At 44.5% G+C, this 16,085-nt stretch overlaps 1 protein-coding gene across 1 annotated transcript in view; it reads right to left on the bottom strand.

Moving 5' to 3' along the window:
- The window catches only part of SND1 (staphylococcal nuclease and tudor domain containing 1), a 967,943-nt gene that overhangs the window by 925,542 nt on the left and 26,316 nt on the right, over positions 1-16,085 (bottom strand). Inside the window, exons 4-6 of the mRNA XM_082257077.1 lie at positions 15,071-15,149; positions 6,048-6,208; positions 1,688-1,779 (exon numbers count right to left, since the gene is read on the bottom strand). Of these exons, the coding sequence (XP_082113203.1) occupies positions 1,688-1,779; positions 6,048-6,208; positions 15,071-15,149 (332 nt within the window). The remainder of the gene's footprint in view (positions 1-1,687; positions 1,780-6,047; positions 6,209-15,070; positions 15,150-16,085) is intronic.

Below are 16,085 nucleotides of genomic sequence, written 5' to 3'. Positions count from 1 at the left end.
TAACCGACTCAGCATGAGCTGAATCCTCCAACTTTAAAGTTTCCTGCACTGACAATCTGTGCCTCCACCAGCGCCTTGTCATGCGCGACTGCAGTGGAAGAGTATTCATCCTCACTGTTGGAGCACTCAGGGTGCGTGGACGCAGACCCAGTGGGCTGACTCGCATCTGCAGCAGCCAAATCCACCTGACTGAGGCGGGGGGGGGGGGCGCTTCTTGCCAGGCTGCTTTTGCAGGGCCATATCACAAGTGACTGCAGGGCGCCCATCACGGCTGCCAGGGCAAACTGATACCAGAGGGTCCCGCAGCTTCTGAGAGTGGGTCAGGTGGTTATACTCGCTCAAGCTGCTCCATGCTTAAAACAGGGGTTGCCCCGTATAAAGAAAAAAAAAAAGTTTTTGCGCAAAAAAAAAAAAACCTTCACACCGCTACCGCTGTGGTCTACAAGACTCAGCGGCGCTGCTATAGCAGAGAAGGGGCTGTATACACGCAGGGACTCACCACCATACACCACTGCCACTCAGAAAAGGAAGGAAGCACTGACGCTGTCACTAGAGGCCTCCACTGCACGTCACCGCTCCAGACTTAAAAAAAATGGCCGCCACATTGACTACAATGGGAAACGTTAAAAATATGGCCACCAGACTACACACACATGGCCGCAGGGGCCGAATTCAGCCATCCACAACAAAATAGCAGCGCCACACAGCAACTAGGACCCCCAAGATACTTGTACGCACAGCCATGGTTGCAGGCAAACCAGAAAGAAGCCGCCACCAGCGCGCACGATCCATCCAGCCCATCACCAAACAGGGACACCCCTCACCAAGAAAAACCCGTACACCCCAAGGGGGACTAAGGGGGAAGGGGGGGGGGGGTAGGTGAGGGCAACCATTAGAGGAGAACACCGCCAGTGAAAAAAGGGTGGGATCATGAGGAAAGGAGGGGGCACAGGAGGGACCTATCAACCCAAGGAAGAGCACACGTCCACCCCACGGACACTCCTTGCCACACCTGGGAAACCAAGCGGGCACCACTCCTGGCAGTCCTCCGCGTCATCTTGGAATGGGAGTGCTACGGCCAGAGGTACGTTGCGATAATAGTCATGACCTTTGTCGTGAACCAGGGCTATTCGTTCTCGCGAGGTTTTTCACTCGCTGGCCAGCCCCTGTCCAGTGGGGCTATGTCTGGGCCAACCTAGAGCAGAGCTAATAGTTGGGTCGCGCTCGCAGACCAGTCTGAAGTCCTTAAGGATCTACGATAGTCAGTGCGTCACCCAGTCTGGCTGTTGATTGCAGTTCACACAGGAACAGAAAAAAATGAAAAAATGCCAGGATCGCAGATCCCAGCAAGGAGCCAGGTCCTTACTCCTGACTAGGCAGAAAAAAAAAAACTGAGTACCTATAGAAGAGAAAGGGAGTATACCCCCTGGGACTGCCCACGGGTGTAGCAAGATTATTTTTCTGCCTAGTGTCCTACTCCTGTAGGGGGCAGTATAACCCAATGGTTATAAATATCAGCTGTGTCCGTCAATGAATAAAAGAGAAAGTAATTTTCAAAGCCAATTGCTGCAGTTTTTGTAATTCAATAGATATATGATACAGCTGAAATATTTGTAACCACAAATGCATCATTTGTAAAGTATAACTTGGCTTATATCACTGCAAAATACATTTTAGTACTTCATACCTTAACTCCAGACAACATGACCGTCACCAAGTAATAATCAGGAAGAAGCAGCGCTCTCACCACACTCCCATCACGAACATGCTCAATAATAGCTGCAAATGCAACACAAAGTTACTCTGCATGAAAAAAAAATTGACTTTTGCTATTGTTAAACCAATAAAAGTTACAGACAAAATGTTTTGGTATGCTTAAGACTTTATAGGGGAGCCCATTCTTATTGACTAGCCTTCTGCTTACAAAAGCTACACAACACCCGGAACTGCACCATGCAATATTATATATATATATATATATATATATATATATATATATATATATAAATAATACATACACACACATACATTTATACACATATATATACATTTATACACATATATATATATATATATATATATATATATACACACACACACACACACACACACACACCTATTTATCTGCACTTCCATATCAACTGCTGCTGCACTAAACCCAAAAAAACATACCCACAAAATATAAAAAAAAATCATATGCAGCACTGTGCATTCCTATATAATAAACCCAATACTGAAAGTGCAAAAGAATTTGGCTTGGCAGTGAAAACATGGCTTAGCAATGACTGGAAGGGAGCTGCCAATCCAGGCTGTGTGGGCAAGACACTTCAGAGTGGCCGGCTTTATACTCTGCATACTGGAATTTGCACTGAGAAGACAGTACGTGGATGCCATGAGCTTTGAAGCTTTTTGTCAACCTTGTGAGTGGTTTATTGAAGATACTTGTGATACTGCAACCTTTTTGGGTTGCCTTCTGGGTTTCTCCAGAGGTGCTTTGGCAAAATAGATAAAAATTGCCTCAATTTGCCCAAAAGTTATCCAGCCAACAGGTGGGATCAAGCTTCCCTTGTTACACAAAGCCACAAGTTTTTATTGTGCAGCATTACAACCTTGGGCACTGGCCAGCTACCAGGTAGATGAGGACATCAGATGTGTGAGGATGTCATTGTTTTCCCCTCCATTGCCCCTCTCCATCAGCACTGGGGTCACATTAGCTATATGAGGGCAAGAAACTTAAGAGAAACAATGGAATACTAGTCAGCACCAGTGTGCAAAAGTATATACTGTATGCTTTGTAACACTAAATCACCTTTAATGTTGGGTGCCCTACATTTTGGAAAGTCAGTGACTCAAGATAATGCAGTTTTTAAGGTCCCTGTACATATCCATGGGACACTTGGAGGAGAGAGCACATTTTCATGAAGGGAGAATGCAGGACTGACCAAACCATGATTTAAGCACTTAATGTGGATCTATCACAAGTGGTGGAACACGAGCACCAAGTGTGGAACGAAGGAGGTTTACACAGTACCCATGAACTGAATTTAAAGACTTGTGAATATTTGTTATAGTGGATTGCATTGTCAAGCCTGTCATTTGTACACTGATTTTTCTTTGCAATTTAGGTGTATTGGGTTTTTGTATATGAATGTGCAGGGCTGCATACATTATTCATATAAAATTTTGTACGATTAAAAGGACCCATTTACAAGTGATTTAAAGCAGTGGTCCTCAACTCCGGTCCTCAGGGCCCACTAACAGGCCAGATTTAAGTTTTACCTTGGGGAGATGCAGACTAGAGTACTGCAATCACTGAGCAGCAAATGATATCACCTGGGATGTATTTCAGTTATCTTGCAAATCTGGCCTGTTAGTGGGCCCTGTAGGCCAGGGTTGAGGACCACTGCTTTAAAGGACCCAAAGCACCAAAGTAACCATGTCACACATCCATAGCATTCAGGCCTGTCGATGGGCAGATGCAGCATGCTTTTGTCATTTGATTACTGATAAACAGAGGGTAAAAACAGTATGAACAAACCGCTATTTTTGTAGGTAAATACATTTCTGAAGGTGCTATTGAAATTAAATTTTCACATTGTTAACCCATGCAATCCATACAAAAAAAGTTCAGAAATTATGTTATGTGTAAAAAATGGAAAGGAATGACACAGGGAAAAAGTATTTAACACTAACAGAAAATGTACTTCATACAAAAATCCTTTGCTGGCAATGACATCTTCCAGACGCCTGCTGTATGGAGAAGCTAGTCGCATGCATTGCTCAGGTGTGATTTTGGCCCATTTTTCCAGTTTTCAAATCTTAAAGGTTCCGTGGGCCTCTTCTATGAACTTTGATCTTTTAGTTCTTTCCATAGATTTTCTATTGGGTTCAAGTCAATGGCTTGGCCATTCTAGCAACTTTATTTTCTTTAAAACCAATTGAGTGTTTCCTTGGCTATGTTTGGGATCATTGTCTTGCTGAAATGTCCTCCCTTGTTTCAACATCCTGGTAGATGGCAGATTTTTATCAAGAATGTACATTTTTCCATTCATCCTTCCTTCAGCATGTCTGCCAATACATGTGACGTCACTGACCCAGTATGCACCGATCGGTGCCACCAGGTGATTCTGCCCCATACCCATTTAACTACTGTCAGATCGAGCAGGCAGTCGGCAGTTCGCCTATGTCGTGGGCAGGGTCTTTTTTCCCAGCTGTGCGGCAGGCATTGTGATTAAGGATTGATCTACATCAGGGGACATGTTTTTTTATCTTTAAGAATTGTCAAACTTTTCACACTTTTTTGGTAAAGGAGTAAAGGGACAATGTACCCGTACTTATTTAACATAGGGGGAGCCAGGATCTGCAGTTGCCCTTGTTACAGGAGGCTTCCAGATTCTGATAAGCCCCCTGCCTGCAGATCCCCACCACAGCCCAGGGTTAAGGAGAAGAGGTCCTTGTCCCCATCAACATGGGGACAAGGTGTTTTGGGGTGGGGGCAGAGCTCACTCGTCTCCCCACCCACTTTCCTTTTTATTTTTGAATGGGATTCCCTGAAAATCCATACCAGACCCAAAGGGCCTGGTATGGATTAAGGGGGACACCAGGTTTTTTTTCTTTTTAAACATTTTTGTATTGCCAGCAATGGCTTGCAGCTGGGAAAATCAATTTAAGTGTCTTTCTTTATATAGGTCAGCTTTGCTGCAGCAGGTTCTATAGATTGTACAGATATGTCACTTTACAGGCAGACTAAAGGGGCCCCCCAGGTACTATATTTAAAGGAATGTTTTATTGTTTCACTTTTATCATTAAAACCACTGCTCCTTTAAAAACATTTGCATTGATAAATGTCCCCTAGGTCCCGGGGCCCCCATACCCATTTTATAGCCAGCTGGTGTCTTGGCTTTCCATACCTTTTTTGCACCTCCCTTTTTTTTGTGTTCAATGCTTTTTCCCCCCGTGTCATTTTATTACACAACCGAAATTCAGAATTTTGTTTTGGTTCCTTTGTGTGTCTGAACTGCATGTAGTGAAACTTTGAGAACCAGAAAAATGGGTCACGTATTCAATACTTTTTACCCACTGTATACTGCAGGTGCAAGTAGACCTGCCTCAGCTGACTTTGCATTCCTACAGACTTGCATTACTATAATCTTTTATAGGATATCAATTCTGAGGGTAACCTGACACCTGACAAACTCTGCAGCTGAGTTCTAATACCCATACTGTCCTCAGTACTACAAAGAGCCAAGTGTAAAGGGAATCTGCTTGACATAGGGGACATTCAAAGCATCTATTTCATAAAACATTAAGAGACACGATTACTATTATTTGCATACAAGTTTATCTAATACACACATTAAAACTCAATGCTTGCAGTACATTTCATTAAGCTATATCCTCGGAGGTTGGGATCCAATGAAGATTTGATTTAAAAAAAAAAAAAATTTAGCTTTTCTCCTGGATTAATTTCTCGTGATTGCTATATTCAAATTTCCATTGTGATTGTAAATACTGTATAATCATGTCTGTGGATGCTGCTTATGACTAGTTTAAGGTGGAAATGTATGGCTGCTGTCTAGTTTTTGTAAACTTACAAAAACTTTAGAAATACATTCAATAAAAATAACTTTAGTTTTGCTAAGCTTCCCTTCATGTAGCAAAGTACCCCAAACTACCCACCTTCCAGACAGCATTTAAAAACATTAGAATTGGCTTCCCATTAATTTAAATGCACAAGCTGTTCATAAATACTATAAATTAAAAGTTTAAAAAAAAAAAAAAGGATACACATACATTTCTCAGAAAATGTTCAGCCTACCACTGGAAGCTATTAAGTGCTCAGTGCTTAAATGCGTGTTGTCTCAGCCACAGGCAATGCTAAGGCTCAGAGGATTTACTAAAGCTTATTTTCATTTTGGCACTTCAAAACATTCAATACAGGTCTTAATCCAAGCTACCTGGATACAGTGAAGCCAGTTATTTGAAGACTAAGCATTTATTGGGGTTTCTTTTATTTAGGAAATCAGTAATGCATTGTAATCCCTTACCATTAACTGGTTTCTGATGCATAGAGTCCACAAAATGTCTGGTGTTTTCAATTGTGTATTTCAAGTCCCTAACTGTATGGGAGCCAGTTCCTTCACTCCATACGCCTTTCTTTGCAGCTCTTGCTTGTTCTTCCACTTCTACCAGCCTGTTCTGCTCTGGACTGTAAATTAGAGAAATGTCAAAATCAATATTTTAATTTTTTCACAGGGTGACAAAGGCTTTATTCCTGCAGGGTTAAAAGCTACGCCAACATCCCTCACCTTTCTTGAGTGAACCAAACCTGGTGTGTAACATCCAGCCTACAGTTTCAACAGACTGTGCTGCCAATCCGGTAAGCAGTAGGAAGGGATAGGTTTAGCCAGGTACTGGACCAAAAAGTTACAGGCCAATATCCATGCCCACTAGGACATTCATTTCACTGTGGTGCCTCCTGAATTTTTGTTTAAAAGTTAAAATCAGTATTTTCTGCTAGAAAACTACTTGGAACCCCCAAACATTATATATTTTTTTTAGCAAAGACTCTGGAGAAGCAAATGGCGGTCATAGCAAAATTTATGTCCCGCAGTATTTGCGCAGCTGTCTTTTTTTTCCCTGCTTATTTTCTTTTCTTTATTTTGAACAGTTTATTTTAAAAAAATATCACTTTTATTGCTGTCACAAGCAATGTAAACATCCCTTGTGACAGCAATATGCAGTGACAGGTACTCTTTATGGAGGGATCGAGGGTCTAAAAGACCCTAGACCCCTCCACTGCACTTCAATGTATTCAAAACGCCGTAAACTGCATTTTTGAATACACTCACTTTTTGTAACAGCCACGTTTAGCAGCAGAGTAACCAGATGTGATGTCATGGACACCGCCTCTGGGTTTCATCATCGGAGACCCGATCTAAGCCGCATCCGGCTTAGATTGGGACTCCCATCCAGCCAGCGGACACGCCGGCTGGTTGCTCAGGTCTCCCGGTTGGAAGGGGGACCCGGGCAGAGCAACGAAAGGCGGCAGGGGGGGCGTCCCCTCTCGCTCGCCGGGGTAACGATCGAGCGGCTCCAAAGCCTAAAAAACGGTATTGGATGATGCCTCTAGCTAGAGGCATCATCCCGGTACAACCACTTAGGTCAGCTGACGTAGGCCTACGTCAGTTTGCGTTAAGTGGTTAATTTGGCTATATGTGAAGGCACTGCACTTGTTGGGAGCATTACTCCTAATGAGACTACAGATGGTGTTCTGGGGTATTTCCTCCCAGATCTGGACCAGGGCATCACTGAGCTCCTAAACAGACTGAGGTGCAACTTGGCAGCGTCAGATGGACTGAAACATGTGCCAGAGGGATTTTATTGTATTTCGGTCAGCAAGCGTGGGAGCCATTCAATGGTATAGTTTACTTCATCCTCCAGGAACTGGCTGCATACCCTCACCACATGAGGCCAGGCAGCGTCGTGCACCAGGAGGAACACAGGACCCACCACACCAGCCGAGAGTCTAACAGTGGGTGCAAGGATTTCATCCCGATGCCTAATGGCAGTTAGGGTGCCATTGTCTAGCCTGTAGAGGTCTCCTTTCCTCTGTGGATATGCCTCCCCAGATCATCACTGACCCACCATCGAACCGGTCATGCCGAACAAAGTAACAAGTAGCATAACGTTCTCCATGGCTTCTCCAGACCCTTTCATGTCTCGTGCTCAGGGTGAACCTGCCCTCACCCGAAAAGCACAGGGCGCCAGTGGCGGACCTGCCAATTCTGGTGTTAAACGGCAAATTCCAATCGAACTCCACAGTGCGGGGCAGTGAGCACAGGGCCCACTAGAGCAGTGGTTCTCAATTCCGGTCCTCGGGACCCACTAACAGGCCAGATTTTAAGTATTACCTTGGGGGATGCAGACTAGAATACTGCAATCACTGAGCAGCAAATTAGATCACCTGTGATGTAATTTAGTTATCTTGCAAACCTGGCCTGTTGGTGGGTCCCGAGGACCGGAGTTGGGAACCACTGCACTAGAGGACGTCGGGCCCTCAGGCCACCCTCATGAAGTTTGCTTCTAATTGGTCAGAGACTTTCACAGCAGTGACCTGCTGGAGGTCATATTGTAGGGCTCTGGCACGGCTCATCCTGTTCCTCCTTGTACAAAGGAGCAGATACTGGTCCTGCTTTGTTAAGGACCTTCTACATCCCTGTCCAGCTCTCAGTAACAGCCTGTCTCCTGGAATCTCCTCCATGCTCTTCAATGTGCTGTGAGACATAGCAAACCACCTGGCAATGGCACATATAGATGAGCCATCTTGGAGGAGTTGGACTGCCTGCGCAACCTCTGTAGAGTCCAGGTATTGCCTCATGCTACTAGTGACAACCTAGCCAAATGCAAAACTAGTGAAAACCAGTCAAAAAAATTATTAGGGGAAAAAAATGTCAGTTGCCTCCACCTGTTAAACAATTCCTGTTTTGGGACTCATCTCATTGTTACGCATCTAGTGCACCTGTTAACACCAAAGCAGCTGCAATTACTAACTGACCAGACAATATCCCAGGAATTCACTTGATGCTTTACTAGCATTAGAAAGTGTTCCTTTAATTTTGGGCAGTGTATATTTGAAAAAAAATTTCCCTTAGCCCTACATTAAGGAATTTCATGCAAGTACAACAAATGGATTAAAAATAAAAAGCAAATTTGCCCTAGATCTACCGCTAAGGAGACTATGATAAAATTCTATTACGTAAAGAAAAATATTGGATCTAACTTGAATACCGAACTTAATTGCATTCGATAACATAGGGACTAATGATCTTGGGACTAATGATCTTAAATGTTGGTTCCTCCCCTTTCCCCCTCTCCACTATCTATTAGCCAATTATACAGTTATGAGATTTTAAAATTGATAAGTTGAAATTATATTTACCCCTGGGTGGGTCAAGTTTATAACCTAAATGGGATCAGTAAATCGATATTTAATAAACCATTTAGGTTTAATTATCCTTGATATTGGAAAGATGGATATTGATATCCAAAGAGGTGCTAGCTTTCCAGCTCCATTTAAATAAAAAACTTAGAATATATAGGGCCATTTTCAAGGTTAAAAGAGGGAGGAATTCCTTAACGAGAGTTAAAATATATACCAAAAGTAATAAAAACGTATGAATTCCCAGACTGAAACTTGATATGACACTTAGGAGTTGTGACCACAAGATGGAGCCAACTACTGAATTAATGCCCTCCTATATGAACAATTCGCAGTAGTGATGTTAAACACTGGAGGGAGATTACCAATTTGTATATTTCTCACTGGATATACAAGGAACATTAGAATAATCCCTCCTTATTCTGAAGAAGCTTGCGGATTGGTGGACGAAATGCATCAACGTAGTGACGTCATCAAACCAAGAAGGGGAACCAGCGTGTGCTCCAAATGCCGACTCACGTGTGAGGAAGCGAAACCGAGCCGTTTGCCTTGAGCTCAACACACTGGAGGACTGCTAACGGGACCCACAGAGGATGATCACTCAGAGCAAATGCTAATAACTAGAGCAAAGGAAACTACAGATGGGACCACCCCTGTACCTGGGACACAGTGTGGGCAGATGGAGGGTAACTAGTCCACCGAGGACCACTGAAGGGGGGGGAGTGCTGCGTGGGAAGAACACTAGGGTCCAACAGTCCGAGGAAGGGGCCAAGTCCAAAGAAATAGTATTTTTCATTGCATACATTTGTACATCACAGCAGCGCTGCACTCTATATTCTTGTGTTTGTCCTAAAATTCACATTAGTGTGTTTTCACTGAAAGGTTGCCTTTCCTAGACCTTTGCTGAAATATCAAGTGATATAAATTAGATCTACCACTTATTCTCTAGGGTGTCTTTCAGAAGAATATATACTGCTCAAAAAATATTAAAGGAACACTTTTTATTCAGAGTATAGCATAAAGTTAAATAAACTCCTGGGATGTTGATCGTGTCAGTTAAGTAGCAGAGGGGGGTTAATCAGTTTCAGCTGCTTTGGGGTTAATGAAATTAGCAGGTGCACTAGATGGGCAACAATGAGACGACCTCCAAAAGAGGAATAGTTTTACAGGTGGCCACTGACATTTTTTCCTCCCCTACGCATCTGACTTTTTCACTAATTTTTCATTTGGCTAGGGTCAATGTCCCTACTGGTAGCATGAGGAGATACCTAGACCCTACAGAGGTTGCATAGGCAGTCCAACTCCTCCAGGATGGCACATCAATATGTGCCATTGCCAGAAGGTTTGCTGTGTCTCCCAGTACAGTCTCAAGAGCATGGAGGAGATTCCAGAAGACAGGCCGTTACTCTAGGAAAGCTGGACAAAGCCGTAGAAGGTCCTTAACCCATCAGCAGGACTGGTATCTGCTCCTTTGTGCAAGGAACAGGATGAGCACTGCCAGAGCCCTACAAAATGACCTCCACTTCAGGAGGGTGGCCTGAGGGCCCAACGTCCTCTAGTGGGCTCACTGCCCAGCACAGTGGAGCTCAATTGGCATTTGCCATTGAACACCAGATTTAGCAGGTCCGACACTAGCGACCTGTGCTTTTAACAGATGAGAGAAAATTCACCCTGAGCACATGTGACAGACGTGAAAGGGTCTGGAGAAGCCATGGAGAACATTATGCTGCCTGTAACATTGTTCAGCACGACCAGTTTGGTGGTGAGTCAGTGATGTTCTGAGGCGGCATATCCCTGGAGGGGCGCAAAGATTTCTACAGGTTAGACCAATGGCACCCTGACTGTCATTAGGTATTGGGATGAAATCCTTGGACTCATTGTCAGGCCCTTACGCTGGTGCAGTGGGTCCTGGGTAAGAGTATGCAGCCAGTTCCTGGAGGATGCAGGATTTGATACCAATGAATGGCCCCCCACGCTTGCCTAACCTAAATCCAATAGAACATCTCTGGGACATTAGGTTTCGGTCCACCCGCCGCCGCCAGGTTTGCACCCTTGTCTGTCTTTTCAGGAGCTCAGTGATGCCCTAGTCCAGATCTGGAGGAAATACCTCAGGACACCATCAGCCTCATTAGGAGCATGCCCAGACATGGTCAGGCATGCATTCAAGCACGCTGGGGCAATACAAACTGAGTACCATTTTGAGTTGCTGCAATGAAATTTCAGCAAAATGGACTAGCCTGCTGCATCATTTTTTCACTTTAATTTTCGGGGTTTCTGAATTCAGCACTCTGTAGGTTGGAAATTTTCATTTCCAGGAAACAATGTGGCATCCTTTCGTTCCTAACACATTACCCAGTCCATATTAGTATAGATTTCCAGCATGTTTTTCCCTATTGTGATCTGATGTGTACTCAGTGTTCCTTTATTTTTTGAGCAGTGTACAATATTTGGTGGTTTTATGTAATCTTCAGGCCTAAAATAATTTTTTAAAGGTTTGTAAAAAAAAAAAATGCAATAATGGTGTTCGCAGCGAAAGGGTTAAAGAATGTATTTTGTTTTTAGCGGAAGACACAGCAAAGACAGTGTGAAAGCAGCTGTTTGCACATTAATATGCACCAAAAGAATCTCCCTGTTGAAATGGAGAATGCATCAACAATGCACCAACAGGTTGCATTTTAGGTGACATGTCAATGTTTCACAGATGCATGCCGGTAGTCAAGCAACTAGACAACGCATAGGAAATGCTTCAAAAATTAGTGTGCATTTTTTTCACGGAGCATTGTGAAAGCAGCCTCTTCAAATTCAGCAGCACTTTTAAAATGGAGGCCATAGTTAAGATTGTCCTTGGCATAAAGCGTGCAAAGTTTTAAAAGTTACTCCCTTCCAGCCAACTGCACACATGCAGCCTTAGTGAAGTGGGTCTTCCGTGAGGGCCACATAAGATTACATGCATCACCGAGAGTCCCCGTTCCCAAACATCTCATGGCTGTCAGGCTCTGATTGGCTATCACAGTGATCACTAGCTCTCCCCCCTGTTTTTTGGGGTTTTTTTCCTTCCTCAATGGAGGTGTATTTTGCATCTTTTGCTCATTGCCAGTGGAGAAAAATGTAAACAAAAGTGTGAGTTAAAGAAACTAATGAGATCCTGGGAAAAAAAAAAAGATAACCTGGATAGTTACAATGTGTACTGTACAGCTTTACTTACATGTCAAAGTTGCAGAATTGTGCTTAATTTTTTTTTACCCTTTCATTGAGGGTTTAAAACATTTTATTTCATTTTAATATATAAATAAAATCTACAGAAAAGTACAACACTCAGAAAAGTATTCTAGGCTATTCGTAGAATAGAACACTGAAGGCTTGCTTCTCCGAAAGGCGGGCAGCAGACAAAGCAACGTTCCCCCATTAAAAGTCAGCAGCTACATATACTTTTATTATGATACTTACCTGTCCTGGAATTCCAGCAATGTCTGCACGGCAGCTGATGTTTCCATCAGCTGTCGGGTGCTGCCGCCGCCATTGCCGTTAAGGGAAAACGCCGTGAAGCCTTGGGACTTCACAGCCGGGTCCCTACTGCACATTGCTGAAGCGCGCTGTGCTCGGTAATTGGCCTGAAAGCAGAGGGGGCAGAACCTCTGCCGTACCTCGCCGCCAGGAGGTCTGACAGAAGAGGGGACAGGGTACCTGTCAGAAACTGGTACCCGTTCCCCGCTGAAAGGTGCCAAATGTGGCACCAGAGGGGAACGGGCTGAGCGGGCGGCACTGTGGGGGCTTCGTTCTAAAGTATTTCATAATGAGCAAGTATGCAACGCATACTAGCTCATTATGCCTTTGTCTTACAGGGGTTTTTTTTTTTCTTTTTTGTGAGATGGGTTTACTCCAAGTTAAAATTTTCTGCACTGATACAATTCATGCATCCACCAGCGCCCTTGCATGTGCAGTAAAAAAGCAATTATCCTCACTGCAGAGCACCCGAAGTATGTGAAAGCAGAGCCAACAGTCGCTATATGCCAAGCTCACCCTGTGGGCATAACAAGCAGGGGAGGTCGCTGACCAGTCCCGCAAAGAGACGCCGGCTAAAAACCATAAATGACATAGGAAATAGCCCCCTAAGGAGGGGAAGAGGGGGCCTGCCATGATGCAGACACGAAGGCAGAGTACCCCCACACAACAATTCTCCGGTTCAAGGAAGGCGCCAGGCAGTCCATATGTCCACACCCAAGGGGGAGGGCGGATGCCTATCCGCTGCTCTTTTACCCCGGTCAGCAGCTGGAACCGCCTGTTCAGCAGCTTGGACAGCCAGCCACGGCCTAAATCTGGGGCCCAATCAGGTCGCGGGTCTGCAGTCAGTCCCTCAGACAGCCAGCTCCGTCAGCCGCGAGTAGGCCATAAGCCGCGGCATAAATTTTTTGCCTGATCCAGCTGCGTGAGGCGATCCATCAGCGACAGCCCGGTCGCGCACTTCAGACAGCCCGGTCGCGCACTTCAGACAGCCCGGTCGCGCACTTCAGACAGCCCGGTCGCGCACTTCAGACAGCCCGGTCGCGCACTTCAGACAGCCCGGTCGCGCACTTCAGACAGCCACAGCCTCAATTTTCGGCCCGATCCAGCAACGTGAGGCGCAGACCCGCAGATGAACATCCGCTCCCCCCTCAAACCTATAACCGCCATAGGGAGCCAAAGATATCCCTGCCCCATTCACTAATCCCCAGTGGGCCGGGAACTTGTTCAAAGACCCCATTGTACGATCCAGATAGCCCTGTCAGCAACTACCACATACACCCCCCCCTTACTGGAGCAAGTGGCAAAGCCAGCTCCTACCTAACCCCGGAAGGTGGGGTGGGCAAGGGGGTAGGTTGGGGCCAAAAAACCACTGACAGAGGGGCTGGAAGGGAACCGACCATCCCAAGGAAGGGCCCACATCCACCCCGAGACTGCAAGAGCTAAGGGGGGGGGGGGGAACGGGACACTCACCATACTAACATCAGGTGGGCGCCACTCCGGACAGACTACCTCTCCACTCAAGGTGGGGGTGCTGACGGCCAAGGGGTACGCTGCCACTCAGGCCAAACCAGGTCATGTGCGTTCTGACGCGGTATTCCACGTGCAGGCAAGCCCCCATCCATTGGGGCTATGTCATGGCAAGGCCTAGTGCTGGGCTATAATCTGCACACGCTCGCTGGCCGGGCTGGAAGACCTTAAGGATCTAGGATATCCAGTCCAAAACTCAGGCCGGCTGTAGATTGCAATTCTCTCAGAAACAGCTAAAAAAAAATATAATTTTTAACAAAAGTAAAATAAAAAAGAGACAAGCTAAGACCGAAGTCTTAGCCGGGAACTAGGTCCAAATCCTAAACTAGGCAGTAACAAACTGAAGCCTATAGCAGCATGTGTGGACATATGCCTGCAGGGACGGATCCATAGGCTTTTTCCTGCCTAGTGTTCTACTCCTGTAGGGGGCAGCATAACCAAATGGTTAAGAATTATATGGAGCTACATCTGTCAATGAACGATCGAGAAAGTATTTTTACTGTCCTTGCATTTTCGGGCCTCAGACTGTCAGTATATCAGATTAGTAAATTTTCAGATAGTTTGTGAATTATAACTTTCCTACGGACTAAAAATACACTGATTTGGGTTCATTTGAGCAAAGAAATGGAACAGAATAAATTTTGTCCTAAATTTATGAAGAAAGATTTGCAGAATTTTATAACAAAAAAAAAAAACCTATTTTTTTTACTGTCACCAGTGCAGTACCGCATCATAACTGGTATGTCGGTGATCACGTACACAGACTGGTGACAGTATGTAATAAAAAAGCCAAAAAAGGGAATTTCATTTTTACTACTTTTTCATGACCAGAGCAATACAGTGTTACCATAAAATTTAACTACTCTGGGGAAAGTGATCAGGATTTTCAGGGGATCTGGCAGATCTGATGAGTTGGATGTAAACGGGGGCTGTGTCTGTCCACTCCGCAAGAGTAACAAACTTGTCATCCACCTGCTCAGCGGGCAGACTTCTTGCTGAACAGATCGCTGACAGAGTCCGCCCATGTGAAAGAGCGCTTGTATTTACCATAAACCTTACATGGTGGCAGTCTGAACTTTCAGCTGAAATTACACTTACGTTGTGGCTCGTACTCCTTCACGACGGGATGCCAATCCTTCTGCAACAAGAGACTCTGCAATATTCTCCCCCGATGTATCTGAAAACAGATTGAAGGTTTTCAGATCATTTCTACAATAGTATACACTATGAGCAAGTCATCAAGACATTTTAAAAGTATCCTGATTCACACATTCAGAATTGTTTTTTTAAAATTTACCCACTTCATACAAACAGACGTACCTGTATGTTGGCTTGAAGTGGTTGTACCGGGGTGATGCCTGCAGCTAGAGGCATCACCTCTACAGTTTTTTTTAGAGCCAGGGGTTGGCTAATAACCACCAATGCAGCTTAGCAGCCGCTCAGCCGTTGTCACAGGGAGCGGTAGGGGACGCCAATGGCGCAGATTTTAAAAAAGTGACAGTATTCAAAAATGCAGATTTTGGCATTTAGAAAAATACTTTTAAGGGCAAAGGAGGAATCTAGGGTCTTTTAGACCCCAGATCTCTCCATAAAGAGTACCTGTCACTGCCTATTGTCACAAGGGATATTTACATTCCTTGTGACAGCAATAAAAAGATTGACCAGATTTTTTTTCTTTTTAAGGAACAGTGGAAAAAAAACATAGGGAAACTTTTGTAAGCGCTCCCTTCCCCTGTGCTTGCGTACCAAATGCATATGCAAGTCACGCCCGCAAATGTTAACGGTGTTCAAATCACACATGAGGTATAGCCGATCGTCAGAGCGAGAGCATTATTTCTAGCAAAAAACCTCCTCTTAAACTCTAAACTGGTAACCGTCAATTTTTAAAGCATCGCCTATGAATATTTTTTAAGTACGGTAGTTTGTCGCCATTCCACGAGTGGGTATTTACTCAGCGTGACATCTTTCACAATATACAAAAAAATTGGGCTAACTTTACAGTTTAGTTTTCTTTGAATTCAGTGAAGAGTTTTTTTCCAAAAAAATTAAGTTTGAAAGACCACTGCGCAAATACCGTGACAAAATATTGCAACGACCGCCATTTTATTCTCCA

The sequence above is a fragment of the Pelophylax lessonae genome (assembly GCF_965119305.1).
Source record: "Pelophylax lessonae genome assembly, chromosome: 4".
NCBI lineage: Eukaryota > Metazoa > Chordata > Amphibia > Anura > Ranidae > Pelophylax > Pelophylax lessonae.
This window is presented reverse-complemented; position numbering and strand designations above follow the sequence as displayed.